At 56.2% G+C, this 14,684-nt stretch overlaps 1 protein-coding gene across 12 annotated transcripts in view; it reads right to left on the bottom strand.

Annotated features, from left to right (window-relative positions):
- Nucleotides 1-2,504: 2,504 nt before the first annotated feature.
- The window catches only part of CLEC16A (C-type lectin domain containing 16A), a 193,499-nt gene continuing 181,319 nt past the window's right edge, over nt 2,505-14,684 (bottom strand). For 8 of the 12 annotated variants that reach the window (XM_033101362.1, XM_033101364.1, XM_033101365.1 and 5 more), the window contains one exon: nt 2,505-6,032. In XM_033101362.1, coding sequence (XP_032957253.1) covers nt 5,668-6,032 — 365 coding nt within the window. In that variant the 3' untranslated portion in view covers nt 2,505-5,667. Of the gene's footprint in view, nt 6,033-6,059; nt 9,551-10,918; nt 11,007-14,684 lie in introns of those variants that run through there. The other 4 variants (XM_033101370.1, XM_033101371.1, XM_033101372.1 and 1 more) reach the window with 4 other exon arrangements.

Genomic DNA, 14,684 nt, shown 5'->3' with positions numbered 1-14,684 from the left:
CGGCGGGGGCCGGAGCGGAGGTTCTGGGGTGGGGGGTGCCACAGGCACAGGCTGCGGGGCCCTGGGGCCTGTGGGCAGGGAGGCCACACAGTGCCCCATTCCATCCTCACACCGGAGTCAATTCCCAGGAAGGCCCATGTGTTCAGACCCACCTTCCTTTGGAGAAAGACACTTCAGATAGGGAGGGTTTTTCCCACCACCTTGAAGTACCCCGGGAGGCAGGACAGGAAGGGGAGGGGCTGGGAAGTGATCTTCCCGAACGCAGGACACAAGGTCACCTAAGGCCAGACACAGCTACATTCACGTGCCTTTCCACCTTTCAGGTGCCATCAGAGGACTCATGGACACGCCTGCTGGCACCTCCACCAGGGGAAACCCCCAGACTCTCACTAGCCACTGGCTGGACCCCTGGGAATACTGGGTCACTTCCAGCCAGAGGTAGGGTCCACATGCTCTGGGTGAGGTCTCTGCCTTAGAGACGACGAACTGCAGACGGAAGAGGCAAAGTGACTGGCCCAAGGCCACCAAACAGGTGGCCTTTCCCGGGTTTGAACCTGGGCTGGGAGTGGGGTGGGGAAGCTGCCACGGGGGTGTCAGGCCCAGAGCCCCCAGGTCCCCAGCTGAGGACTCTGCCCACGTGACTCCCTCCATCCCGACCACAGAGGCCGGCCTGGTCCTGTGTTCATTTTGCAGATGAGGAAACCCGAGCACAGAGAGGTGAGCTGGCCGTGGCCACACGGGCTCTGACTCCTGAACAGAAGCCAGCATTTCCCTAAGAGCCAGGGGGCAGAAGAGGAAAAGCCAGAATTCCCTGAGCAGCCATCCGTGCTCACATTGCGCAAAGGGCCTTCAGTCAGGCACCACCTGGGCGTCTCACTGACCAGGTCTGGGGAGACACACGGTTCGGGCTTGTGCACAAGTGTTCCAAATGATTCCGACACCCATTCAGCTGGGAGAACCTCAGCGTCAGTTCCTCCTTCCTGTAAACAGCCAGGGGCACCTGGCCCAGCAGCGCCGGGGGCAGCGTAAAGACACCAAGGCCTGGGTTTGCTGTCCAGGCACTTTGGGAGGGTTGCCGAGCCCCCGGGGCCTGTTCCCATTTGTATGAATGTCCTGCAGGGCAGCAGGAGAGCCCTTGGTGGCACCGGACCCCGCCCCTGGGTACCTGTCTCCCCACAGCTGCTGTCCCTGGTTCCACCACCCTGAGGCCTGTCTTCCACCTTCTCCCTGGTATTCTTCCAGCAAGTTCCTTTTTCTAAACTCATCATGATGCATGGCTGCCCACGTGCCCGCTGCTGTGGGTACGGGCGAGGCTGTAGCCAGCAGGCCGCGGTGCTGAGCGGGACCCGAACCTTTGCGGCTCTGGGCCTTGTGGGCTGACTTTGAAGGAACTGACCTTGGATAAACCCAGGCCAGGAGGGGAAGGGCCGGCCCCAGCATGAGCTCCCACCTTCCGGCAACAGCGCCTCAACCCTGGCATGAGGTGGGGACGGGGGAGGGTGCCCCATTCACTTTGGACTCAATTCGGGCTTTACCTCAGGTCCGGCTGACTCACGGCCAGGCTTGAGCTGGAGCATCAGGAGTTTCCGTCAGAACCTGTTTGCAGGGAGTTCCAGAGCTCGCTGGTGCATGTTGGTGTGTTCTGGAAGGGGCCTGCCCCGGCATGGACTTCACAGATGTCATCCTGGGTGGGGGGCCTGTCATGCAGGGAATCTGGTCCTGCTCCCCACACAAGAACGCAGGATGTGGTGAGGCCAAAAAGGACACCCACGGAGCCATGGATGGGGGAGTCATACCACTATATTCTCGCTGGCGGCTGGGTTGGAGACACAGGGAGCAAACAACTCACTAGTACCCCAAAAAGGGGTCTTCCTGCACCCCAGTCTCGCTAGCAGCTGTGCAAGACACAGGAAGTAGGATCCACACGATCCGAAATCCACTCTCCGGTTTTCTGCCTGCCAACCAACCAGCCAACCAAACAACCAACACAGCCACGGCAGTTACATCAGTGGCTAATTGGCTAACTGGTACCAGCTGACAGGCAACCAGTCACAGCTGACGGTCATCTACTACCCAGCCAGCAGAGAGCCTGGAAACTGCTCTCTGGGACTCTGTCCCCACAGAGTCCGTCCCGCTTCCCCAGCCCAGCAGCAGATCACAGTGATGACACAGACGCTCCCTGTGTCGTCCTGTGAGGTAGGGTTGCTAACGGCTCGCTGCACCTGGGTGACGGGGCGGCAGGGACACTTTCTGGTTGGAACCTGCTGCACCTGAGTTTCCCAGCCCTGGGTAGGAGAGGTTCCGTCTCCACATCAGGAGACAGCGAAGACCTGGCCAGGCTGGAAAAGTGGGGGGAAAGGGGGCGTGGCAAGGGGAGGGGTGGCTGCGGGAGGGGCTGCCCACCCCCCTGAGCAGCTGCAACAGGCTGAAAGGTTAGCTAGTAGCGAACCTTCCCTTTGCCTGTTCTGGCCTCCCCGCCACACCACCACCAACCAGCAGCCACATTCTGGTAACTCCTCCTTTTATTGCCAAGTTCCAATTTACAAGGAAATTCCAGTTTTCATTTCCACCCTGGTGTGCTGTACCCATGAAGCATGAGTCACATCAGCGGGAGAAGGTACTTCCCTGGAACGGTCCCTTGTCCCAGAAGCATGAGGTTTCCCAACCCTGCTCCTCCTTGGGACAAGAATTATTTACATATTTCCAGCTGAGAGGAACATGAGAAATCCTTACAGTCTATACCGTGTCAACATGACTACATGACATAGTTCTTATTTATTGCGTCTAGAAAAGATGAGAATCGTTCACCACGTGCCTTTCTTTGTTTGGAGACCTTGGAGACATCCCGTGTATGTCTGTCAAGGGGTGTGTTTCTTCACTCACCCCTTCCCTTGTTAATGCCAGTGTGTGGGTAGGGAAGCTGCCTTCTGCAGAGTGGTGAGCAGTACAGGCTTGGTGGGGGGCAGGGGTGCGGAGAAGGCCTGCTGGTAGTGGGGGGATCCTCCTGCCCACCCCTCTCTGGGAGGGGGGCATCTGCCATGGCTCTGGGGTTGGTCCCCCAACTCCTCTCTGGGGTGCTCCTGAGCTCGCTGTCTGACCTTTGGGGAGAGGCTCCCTCACTCGCTCAAGCCCTCAAACAGGAAAGGGCACACACTTCTCCACAGCAACTTTCAAAGCTGAGGTTTAGGGGTTCATGTGGACAGCCCTGCCCCCGACTTGGAAACCCAAGGGGCCCAATGTGGACTCGGGAAGGCTGGCATCGGCCCCAGCCCCTGCCTCTGCAGGGATGGGACGACGGGGGCTGGATGGGCTGGTTGACGTAGACCCCAGGGATCTAAGTCTAGGACCTGCGGGTCAGCGGCTACTGGCCCTGCTCTAGGCTCGCCAAGAATCCTGGTCTCTCTCTGCCCAAGCCCAGAGGCCCAGCGTGCTCCATCTGGACTGGCCAGCCTGGCAGTGCCCCCGCCGTTAGGTTCGCAGGGTGCTCCTGAACACACAGCTGTGCCCACTGCTGCCAAGATAGCCAAGACCTGCTGAGGTGGGACCTTCATCAGAGCCAAGATCTGCCTCTCCTGGACCCCAGACCTCCCAGCACGAGGACGCATGCCCTTCTCCTCAGCAGCAAGTGGGGACCAACCCCCTCCCCCTGGAAGAGGCCTGCCCTGGGCCAGGGGCATGGGGCAGAAGCTTGGCCCAATCTGCACCTTTCATTGGGCAGTCGCAGAGGCTGGGCTGTGTTTGCCCCCCTGGCCTGGGCAGTGCTACTGCAGGTCCCCTGGGCGTGCTGTCCCCCTGCCCAAGAGCTTTCTCCTTCAGTGCTTGGCAGACGTGAAGCCACTTGGAGCCACCGGATTTTGGACCGCAGGCTAGTGATGCCAGTGGAGGGCCTGGGTCCACCTGCATGGGCTTGTTCCTCAAAATGCCAGTGGCCTGGGAAGTCACCCATCTTCTTATTTCTGCTGCCCCCGAGTCATCTGAAAACCAGAAGTGCATGGCCCTGGGCTGTCCTGCTCATACGGCCAAGCAGAAGGAGATCAAGCAGGACATGTGGCCGGCTGCTGGAGGGTCCCTTAGGGCACCCTCTTTCTCCCTATGGACGGTCCGTCCCCTTCTCCCATCCCACCTGGCTCTGCTGATGGTTGTGGCTTGTCCTTTTCACTGGGGCCCCTGAAGTACGGCCTACATGGCCTCCTTTCTGAGCTGGGTCTTTTCTTTATTGCAGCTGGGTGGGCACGGCTACCTAAAGGGCTTCTGATGACTAGACCTACCCCACGGGCACCACCCCCTCCTCCTTGGGACCACCGTTTCCTTCAGGCGGTTGAAATCTGGCCTTGCAGGCCATCCTGACAGCTGGACTGAGGGAGGCAGTGAGGATCAGGTCCTCTAACAGGTGGATGAAGAACACGTGGAGGGTCTCCTCAGGCCACCCAGGAATTGGGCCTGGCCGACACTGTCCCCGTGAGCGCTGACACATGGAGGAAAGTTGTGGAAGGTCTTAGCACTGACCGGAGGGGAGGGAATGTCGCTTGGCTGTGCCTGGTACAAAGGGACACCTCAGCTGCTTTACTGGACAGGGTGGAGAGCTGATGCCCACAATCCCAGCCCAAAGGGACAAGGGACTGGAGGGTGGTTCATTTTCAAAACAAGCTTGTGTCTTTGTAGCAGCAGCTGCGAGGAAGAGCGACAAACCCCGAGCTCCAAGGATGACTCCGGGAGCTCGGATGTCATTCCCTTGCAGCTGGTCAGGAGCTGGCGTGTCCTACATGGAAGTACAAGCAAACTGTCCTGTTCGGTTTCAGTCCAGAGAGATGAGGAATGGGTCCTGAGCCAGGAGCTGGCCGCACTGTCCCCTCTCAGGTGATGCCAGGCCCTTTGGCTGCCTCGCAGAAACTTTCGGCCCTCTCCACTCTGTGTGTACCTGAGAATACATGGTATTCTGTTTTAAAAAATACTCTAAACTTTCCCAGAAGGTGCTTTGTCATCCCACAGGCTTGCAGAGTTAGTAATAAAGAAATAATCACTTAAGAAAACAGAGAAAGCCAGGTTGAGAACTCTAAACCAAAACATGGGAAGTTCAAGGGAAAACGAAAATGAAACAGTAATCTTACACTTTTTTCATGACATCAAACTTTAGCACTAAGGATTTTTTTGGACTTTTTCTTTTTTTTAAATAGATGCTTTTAAAATAAATGCTTTTCACTTGCTGCCAAAAGCGGAAATAAATACCCAAAGGAGATGTTTATCGAAGTTTGCTTTTCTACAAATGTCGACCTGCAGTGACCTTGTCCGCTTCTTCTGGGCACACTGGGGAAGGTGGCGGAGGAGCTGCGAGCCTGGGGAGGGCTGGCTGATGAGAGCAGGGGTGCCGGTGGGTCCTGCCACCCCAGGGCTGCCGGGCTCCGAGACCAGGAGCCCAGCCTTCTCCCCAAGCTGGTACCTTGGTCATCTGGCTTTGCTGGGCTGTCTCCACCAGTCCCAGCCCGCCCTCAGAGAAGTGCAAAGTGAAAGGAGAATTCAGAGGAGCCAAGGAGCGCAGGGGTGGGTGGTGGAGATGGTCACTGGGGGCCTTGGAGAGCTGCGGATGCTCGCCATGTGTCTTGTGAGTTGGTGGCACCGGGCCCCTACTGGCAGGGCCACACACACAAAGGGAGGCTGCTGGGCAACAGCTCAGGGCTCGGTGGGGCCCACTGGCCCCGAGGGAGCAGCCTCCTCATCTGGGGTCACTGTGCCCTCTGCAGCGGGTGCGGGTGGCGGGGGCATGCCCGTGGGGGGCAGCAGGGTATGCAGGCTGTGGGGGTCAACGGGGGGCACGAGGGTCAGCGACTCGACGCTCAGCGTGTCGGCAGTGTCCTCACACAGCAGAGAGATGCTGGGCTGCTGGGCGGGGATGAGGCTGGGGGACAGGCTGACTGTCTCCATGTCCCCGCTCCTGGCCGGGCTCTTGCTGGGCCTGGCGTCCGCGTCCGTTTCGTTGACGATCACCAACTGGTCGGGAATGTTAGGCTGAGGCTGATCCATAGTCATGGGGTCATCTGGGTGGGGAGGGGGAGACAAAGGGACACTTAGCTTTGAGACGCTCTGCTCCCGCTGGGACCCTCTGCTCCCATCCTGAACAAAGGCCCAGGGAAATCTGGGTGGGAGATGGTAGTTTTGAGGGGACAGCTTGTTCCACTTCTTCCTTCTGGGGACACAGAAGCTGACAAATCCAGTCTGACCCAGGCCTGGGGAAAAGTCTGCGGGGCCCAGGGTTAGCCTCACTTGTGATGCAAGGGAAAAATGAGGGGTGTGTGCAGAATCAATGAGTGGATTATGGGTGCTGGGAAATGGCCCAGGAGGGCTGTGCGTATGAACGCGTCCTCCAACACCTGCCTCATGATAAACATGTTTAGGGAGCAAATGGGCTTGGCTGTGCTTATCACATCACGCCATTTTCAGAGTCTAATTTGGTCACATTTACTCAAGAGGGAACTTACTGCAATAGGGACAAAAAAAAAAAAAAAAGGGAATTCTATAGAACTTTGCAACTTGCAAAACCAAAGCCAAACCTCGGGCTGTGGTTAGTCTCCCGCTCCTTCCCTACGTGCTGAGTCAGCACTCAGAGGCACTGTGATGGCCGGGGCCTTTCCTGTCTCCCAGAGAGAGAAAGCAGGAAGGCAGGGGAGGCTCCGTCCCATACGGCCATTCTCAGATTGGCTGTTTCTTTTTTGGTGCTTTTCAAAATTCTTGATCAGATGACAGACAGATGGCCTAATTTGCTTTCCAGAGATGGGTCTGCCTGGACAGCAACACCAGCTGTGACTTGAGTGCACTGTGGAAAACATCTTCTAGGATGTCACAGGCCAATAATTTGAAGCCATTGATAAGAAGGCTGTGGGCACCTCGCTTGGGGAGCAAACTCTTATTCGTACAGATCGTGGGGTGGACAAGCCATGGGCAGGAGGTGCCGATGACACTGTGTTGAGCCACAAGTCTGAGGCCCTCTGGGTCCTGGGCGTGGTGGTCGCCTTTCTTTTGTGCAATGTGATTCCAGGTAGTGGGGTTTTCTTCTTCTTATAAGCCAAAACAAAACAGAAGTGCAAACTGAACACAGAGCGAAAGAATGGACAAACCAAGAGCAAAATAAAACCAAAGGGCACACAGAATGGGATGGAGGAGGAGGGGATGAGGACCCCCGCTGTGGAGGGAAAGCACAAGCCCCAGGTTGTCCCCCAAAGCACACGTCGGCCATTCTTCCCACAAGACTCTCAGGCAAGATGAGCTTTACAGCGTCCCCGTTAATGTCTTCATACGGGCTTTTTTAAAAAGAGAGAGAGAGAGAGAGAGAGAGAGAGAAATAAGGCCAGAGACAACCACCGCACGGGGCTTTGGGTACTGTGTCCTCGCCCTGAGTGGGTGGCAGTGGGGCACCCGTGAGCCCTAGCGGAAAAAGTGATTTGAACGGGGTGTGATCTGAGCCCAGAATGCTGAGTAAACACTCCACGAGCATTCTGGTTTCTCTTTCGTGGGACTTTGCTCCATTCAGTAAGGACACCTGTGGTGAGGGGCTGGTTTCCATGCCCAGGGTCAGAACCCAGCACAAAACACCCATCGTTCCTCACAACGTGTGTGTCTCTCTGCGACGGGGGCGCACCTGCTCCGGTGGCCTCCACCTCACTTCACCTGAGCGTGTCTGTGAACTCCTGTACACTTGGATCCACACGTAAGCTGAGCTGCTGATGGGGCAGTTTAGAAATGACTAATTCTCCAAATGGCACTTTTGTGCCATCTGGAGACAGAGCTGCAAAGCATTTCCTTCATGTTTTTCTCAAAACTTCTGTGTAAGAGTTCCCTTTTTGCTCAAGTCTGCATTTGCATGCAGATATTCAAAAAAGCTGGCAGACTGTTTCCCTAATTCCTAACAGGGTTTTCGGTGATGAGAATAATCAAGGAAGTGGGAAAGTTGCCAACAAATGTATTAAAAAACAAACAAATCAACAAACAAGACCAAACACACAAAACTGGTTTCTTCTGTAGGAAAAGAACCAACAATTTTATTAAAAGGGTCCTTTCCGCCCTCCCCCATAAAAACAGCTTTTATTTTTTTAATAAGAAAAAATATCCTTCTCTTATCCATCACCTCCAACACTGCCTTACTTTTATTTATTTTTACTTCATTATTATTTCTTAAACTAAGAACTGTTTCCTGAATGCGCTCTTCGCATTTATCCATTCAAGGGGGGAAAAAACCCCAAAAACTTTGCCAGGTTTACACCAGGGGAAAATTACCCAGTGAGGACACGTTTTCTGGTCAAGTGCTGAGCTGCAAAGGTTACTGCAGCTGGCGATTTTGAGGTCTCAGGCCACAAGCTGGGGCTCAGCCCAGGAAATGAGGGATTCGGAGAACATTCTAGCTCCCTGGCCAGGGGCCGAGGAGACGACTGGAGGCGGAGAGGGAAATCCTGGACATACAGGTTTCCATGAGCCATGCTGGCTTCCCCGTGGCTCTGCCCCCAGTTGACCACCCCGTCCCCGCCAGCACCCTCAGAAGCTGATCTTTTGCTTTGGGGCAGGGGCTCAGCTGACCCTTGTCGAGTGAGTGACAAGTTTTGAGTAAAAATCTGGGTTTGATGTGCTCAGCCTGGAAAATGTGGGCCTGAGTGATATGGGGAAGAAAAGAACAGCACAGCAAGTCGGCGGGCAAAGCTCAGAGAAAACAGCTTTTAAATGCAAAAGATGGCAGAAGGCTCCTGACTGGCAAGCACAGCTGCCCAGTGGGAGGGCACGCGTGGGAAACCCTGAAAGCAACGGGCCCTCCGAAGCGTGCCACCGCGGGTCAGTGGCCCCCAGACCTGCTTCGCTGCTACTTGGGGCACTACATGTAAGAAGGGGGACGACAGAGTCACACCCATTGGTGCATTTGTAAGTGAAGTTACTTTTGGCCTCTGGCTGGAACGTGACTGAATCTACTTAGCTTTGAGCAAGGCCAGGGAAAAAAAGGAAAAGGGAGAAAAAAAAGAAAGAGCTGACTTCTGGGTTGCTTTTTGCAAATTCTACCACCTAATCATTGTGGCCCAAACTGGGGGGACCCTATGAGGGCTCGGCTGGAAAACCCGCCTCTAGCTCAGGGCCTGTGCTGAGCCTGACGCTGGCCTGCCTGCTATTTCATGGAGAATGACAGCGTTTCCAGGCTGCCTGGGTCCAGGCTTGGAAGAATGGACACAAGGGTCAAGGGTCTGGGGATTTGGTCCTCAGATGAGGTGAGGCCACAAGGGGAATGGGAGAGCCGGCCCGGGGGGAGCTGAGGACATGCCCACTTCGAGGATGGCTCCTGGGTCACAGCCTGGTGTCCTCAGAGGCCCGGCTTGCCGTGCAGAGCTTGCTGACTGTGGAAATGCAGCGTGGCGAGGGGGCAGCGAGGGCCCGCAGCGGCTAACGGAGGAGACCTGCCTGCATTGACTGTGCCAGAGTTGCCGTGACAGCTGCCGTTCGAAGCACTAAACCCAGTGGCCGCCGTGACTGTCGGCCTCCGACAGGCTGAACACTCGCCGGCGTCCTTTCCTGCCACTCCTGACTAGAGGGAAACACAGCGACAGATCATAGAAAGCCTTTAACAACAGGACAGAGAAAGGTGACACGGAACAGGGGCACAGAGCAGAGACGGACACTAAGCATCGATGAGAGTATGAGGGGAGCGGGGGCAGTGCCCCAGCAGGTGCTGTGACAGCTGGGGCGTGGGGTGCAGCCCCCCATGCAGGTAAGACACCCCCCCAACACCCTCCCACACCCCCACCTCAGGACGAAGTGGTGTCGGGACAGCTAAGAACCCAACCATTCGCTCATGGGACTCAGTCGGGTAAAGACAGTGAAGGTTCGGTCCTGCTGGAAAGGAGAGAGCTGGGGTCAGCAGCCACCTCTGGTCTCGGTGAGAAACCTCAGGGGCCAGAAGAACAAAACTGCCCATCAGTTTTCGATGCGAACCAGCAGTTAAGATGCAAACCTGGCATATCTGGGGAAGTGTGAGGAGGGAAGGCTTGTGTGGTTGGGGAGCAGAGCCAAACCAGCCAGTGAAACGAGCAGGTTTCTGACCTAGCTGATGTGGCTGACGGTTCTTGGTGTCATGGCGCTGAAACCAACAGCACAGGACTGAATTCTGGGAAAGCCTCGAATGGGTTAGGGGCCCCGAGACCCCATCCCCAGCCACGAGGTGACAGTCTCCAGGTGATACTCTGCTGACCTGAACCTCTGAAAACCAAGACTGAACCACGGAAGGAAGATCGGAGACCAAGTGCCAAGCGGCCAGGGGGTGGGGTCTTATCGGCTGAAACAAAAATGTTAGGAGCATCTCCCTGGGAAGGAAGAAACCATCACTTCTGAGACAAATTGGGGATTACGGCAAAGCTTAAAATTAAGGCCACATAGCACAACAAGGTGAAAGTACCTAGTGCCACTGAACTATGAACTTAATGTTAAAATGATACATTTTATGTTATGTATATTTCACCCCAATTGAAAACAATTCATGCCACGGAGAAAACTGGGAAGAAAAGAGAACACAGCTTACTCGAGTTTCTGTCCTTAGAAGTCCTGCCTGACTGGTAACCGAGTTCAGTGACATGCGGTCAGTCTTAGGCTGTCTGGCTCTCGGTTGGCCCATGTGGGACTGTGTCCTGGGGTTAAGCTTGTGTGTTCAAACAACTGGCTCGAGAGCAGGTGAGGATGGGAGGGAGGGCTGGCAGGGCAGGACCCAGTCCCCGTCAGGCTCCCAGCACTGGGCCACCAGGAGCCAAACTCGTTCCTTCTGTAAACTCTGGGGAAGAGTCAGTGGCCACATCTCATAATTCTCTGGGCCTTAACAACGGACATTGGAAAGCGCAGGCTGGCCTGCACTCGGACTTCGTTTTTTAACACACGATTTTTCTTCCTCCTCAGGGTAACTCACCCAGAACGCGTGTGACGTGCAACAGATCTGGAGACGGGAGGCGCAAGTGGCCGGTGAAGGAGCCTGGTGTGGGTCACAGAGCTGCTGTCTGAGGAGACGGTTTGCTTATCAGAATCGCCACGCACAGCGTGTGTGTGAGGGCGTGTGTGTGCACTTGTGTGTGTGAGTGTGCACGTGTGAGTGATTGTGTGCGGGAGCGTATGTGAGTGTGCATTTGTGTGTATATCCATCATGAGATGTGTGCACAGGCGTAACTCAGCAAATATTTCTAACATATTCCTACGGGTCCTACATCTGGTTCCAAAATTGGGTCTATTTTCTCTTTCCCGCCATATGTTCTCCCAATTTCAGCTTCTCAAAACCATAAAGTGTTTAAGGAAAAAAAAACAGCTGACGCCAACCCTGTAATTTTCTCACTGGGGAACAAGCTGAGGCTTCTCGGGCCAGCTCTGCTGGTGAGTGGGCGGCAAGACGCCGGGTTCCTGATGCCTCCCGGGGCAGGGTGCCCAGCTCTCCCCGGAAGGCCACGACCGGCTCAGAGCACGCTCTTTAAAGGACAGTGGGGACAGGTCAATTCATGCATCGAGTGTTAAAACCAGATGGTAAAGTCCCCTTGGCACACCGTTAACAGGTAACTAATTGGCGATGAAAATAAAATCCCTCATTCCCGACTCTTTCTGGCTGCCTCCTTTGTTCACCAGGGAATTCAGTTTTGACCTTTCCTTCTGTCTGGGGGAGCGGGGGGGGGGCAGTACCTGCTAACAAGCCCCTCACAAGTGTCTACAACCTGCTCTGGTGTACGGAGGAGACTCAGAAGCAGGTGTTCCCAGCAGAGGGCTCTCTGGGGGCCCCTCTGGCGGGGTTCCTTCCCCCTGCCGTGAGGGGCCTGCAGCCACTGCTGGGTCATAGGCCTCGGCCCTGATGGGCACACATCTTTCTCAAACACAGATCGCCCCTGGTCTGTCTTTTAGGGAAGAATTTACAGGTCAACCCCGGGGAGATGGGAAAAAGGAATCAGCCTGTCTCCTGCCAGGTTCCAGGCTCTTCTTGTGTGTGAGACCCAGAGGCTACCTTCCTCATGGAGCCCTGACCTAGTGCAGCCCTCATCCTTCGGCTTCAATCCCCAGGGACACCTCCTCTGGAGCCGTCCGGCCCCTCCTGCAGCTGCTCAGTGCTGTCGGAGACCCCTGCACGTTTCCTTTGTCAGAGTTTATGACTGGACACTTATCCGTGTGGTTGACAGGCTTTGCTTCCCTGTATCCCCCGTGCCTGCATACAGTTGACAAAATCCTGTGTGTTCAGAAAAAGTTAGTACAGTGGCAGAGAGGTACCAAGGCCGAGGCACAAAAGATGAAGGGAGACAAGCCACTGAAAGGACGAGGGGCCGGTTGGTGGGGGGACCCGACTGAGGTCAGGTCTCACATCCACCAAACCCCAGTCGCTCAGACTGAACGCCCCATGGGGAGCTGAGAAAATCTGCATTTGGGATAAACACGGGCCTCTTTCAAACCCAGGCAGGAAATGGAAGGTCCCCTGTGCTGGACAGAGGGTGGAGGTGCAAACACAATGGGGCATCAGAACGGTTTCATGCCCTCCTTTGGGGATGGGCTCCTTTGGGCTGACAGAGATGTGGTCATCTGGGGTCTACTGTGCTGCTGCTTTGGGGGACCACCAGGCTTTCCCGCACAGGGGCTGCACAGTCAGCAGGCCTCTGTGGGTGGGCTGTGGCTTTTTGTTTGGGCTCTGGAGCAAATGTGCACATTGGAAGGAGACAGGTGTGCACCTCATAGGCTGCCCCCAGCTGGGATCCAAACCCGGGGTCCAGGTCTCTGGGACACCCCTTGGAGGTACTGAGACCAACAGAGGGACCCCATCGATACTCCGCTGGGTTGTTTCAGAAGGTGGAGCTGCCAAGGCTTGGGTTCACAGCTGGCTCCTCCGCTGCTGGCAGCATTACCTGGCCAAGCTGCACCCCCGTGTTTTCAATTGTACAGTGGGGTTCAGCGCGGGGTGTCTGTGAAGCACTTCCGAGCACAGTGTCTGCCACGGGGGCTCAGGTTTGGGAGGAGCGTCTCCTGGGACGCCACAGTGTGCAGTGGGTGCCCATGCTGTGTGTCCACCGCTCAGAGAGTGTGAGGGCCACCCCTGGCTTTACAGACGTCCTTGTACCACTCCAGGCTTCAAAACCACGGAGCAGACGCAGAAAACGGGGCCCGTCTCCTCCCCCGTGGATGGCAGCTCTCGTGTGCTTTCCCAACCCAACACCTGACCGGGCAGTGTGGCTTCAAGAGCAAAGAAGCCACTGGAGTTTGCTAATTGTGGCTGCAGAGGGCCTGGCAGCTGCTCTCCACACTGGGGGCTTCCTGGACTCGGAGGCTCTGGAAACACAGGGGTAGGAACGCTTCTGACTCAGCACTGTGCCCTCAAAAACCGCGTTGAGGACAAGTGGCCCCTTGGCTGGGCTGCGAGGAGAGGCCCTGTACCCCCCGCCCCACTCCGGCCTGGCCGGCCCTCCAAGGATGTCGCCTCTGGCAGACTGTGGCCAGGCCCTGAGGGTGGAGAGTCTGCTGCGCAGGCAGCACAGGGCCAGCCTGTCCAAATCAGACGCCTGAACCCTCAGCCACCACTCCAGGCCGAGGGCAAGCCAGGAAGCTGGCTGAAGGGCACCCGTCCCAGTAAAGCCTGTCTCCCTTCTTCCATCCTTGGCTTCCCATCCAGCATGGCTCAGGGAGATGCCAGGCACAGGTTACAGCCATCTGGTAGACCTGCTCCTACAGGGAACGTGGAAACCCCATGTGCTGTCCTCTGGAGGGGCCCGGGACGTTGAGGGGTGGCCTGGAAGTTTGGCATCGAGAGGCAAGTCAATGGTGGTCTTCCCGAGACCTGCCCCCCGTTCATGGGCTTGGGGACAGAGCTGGCTCCTGTGGCCAGGCACCTGTGACGGGAGGAGCTCATGCCCTGTGCTGCTCTCTCCTAGGGAACAACAGCTGGGTCCTTGGTTAAGAGCCCTCATCAGGAGGTGAGTTATTTCAGCGTCTGCAGAGATTCGGGCAGGCAGGCGGGGCCTCAGGCTTTTACTGTCCGGCAGCGTGAAAAATGGGGACTCACCCGCTGGCCTCTGCAGGCCTGCTGGGGACAGACCGAATGGGCGCAGGCACCTAGGAGGGCCTGACCGTCACTTATCGACCGGAACTGCCTGGCTACCCGACAGCCAGGCTAACAGCCCCTGGGTTTCTGAGACAAGAAGACATGTCATCAGCACCGTGTGCCAGGGATGGTGGGGGTGGGGAACATATGCCTCTTTGCTGGTTTCAGTTTTAGGCAAAGAAGTGTGTGGCTCATTTGTTCGCTTAGCTCTTGGCGGTGCCTCCTTAGAAATGAAAGGCGCACATAGCTACACCAGGAAAAGACCTTTCCTCCGAAATGCAACTGTCAGTATACGGGGTGCACACAACACAGACACAGCAATGTGCATACATGAGCACACAAACACGCAACCCTGCACTTTGGTCCCCAGAGCCAGCATGAGACCAGGCGGAGGGCTGTGCTTCGCTTCTGGAGGAAGCTCTGTCTGAATTTCCCAGCTACAAGCCTGGAAACAGCAGTGGCAAGTCTTTGGATGTGCAGCCAGCCTTAAATCGGGCTCAGAAATAGCTCAGAAAGGGTGGTCATCTTCCCCCTCTGGGGCAGGGAGAGGAGCAGGTGCTGAGTGGACGAGGGTCTGAGTGAGGTGGCTTCAGGGTGACGTTGCTGCTTGGGCCTCGTG

This window comes from Rhinolophus ferrumequinum (assembly GCF_004115265.2).
Source record: "Rhinolophus ferrumequinum isolate MPI-CBG mRhiFer1 chromosome 15 unlocalized genomic scaffold, mRhiFer1_v1.p scaffold_54_arrow_ctg1_1, whole genome shotgun sequence".
In the NCBI taxonomy this organism is placed as follows: Eukaryota; Metazoa; Chordata; class Mammalia; order Chiroptera; family Rhinolophidae; genus Rhinolophus; species Rhinolophus ferrumequinum.
Note: the sequence above shows the minus strand (reverse complement) of the source record. Positions and strands in the feature narration are given on the sequence as shown.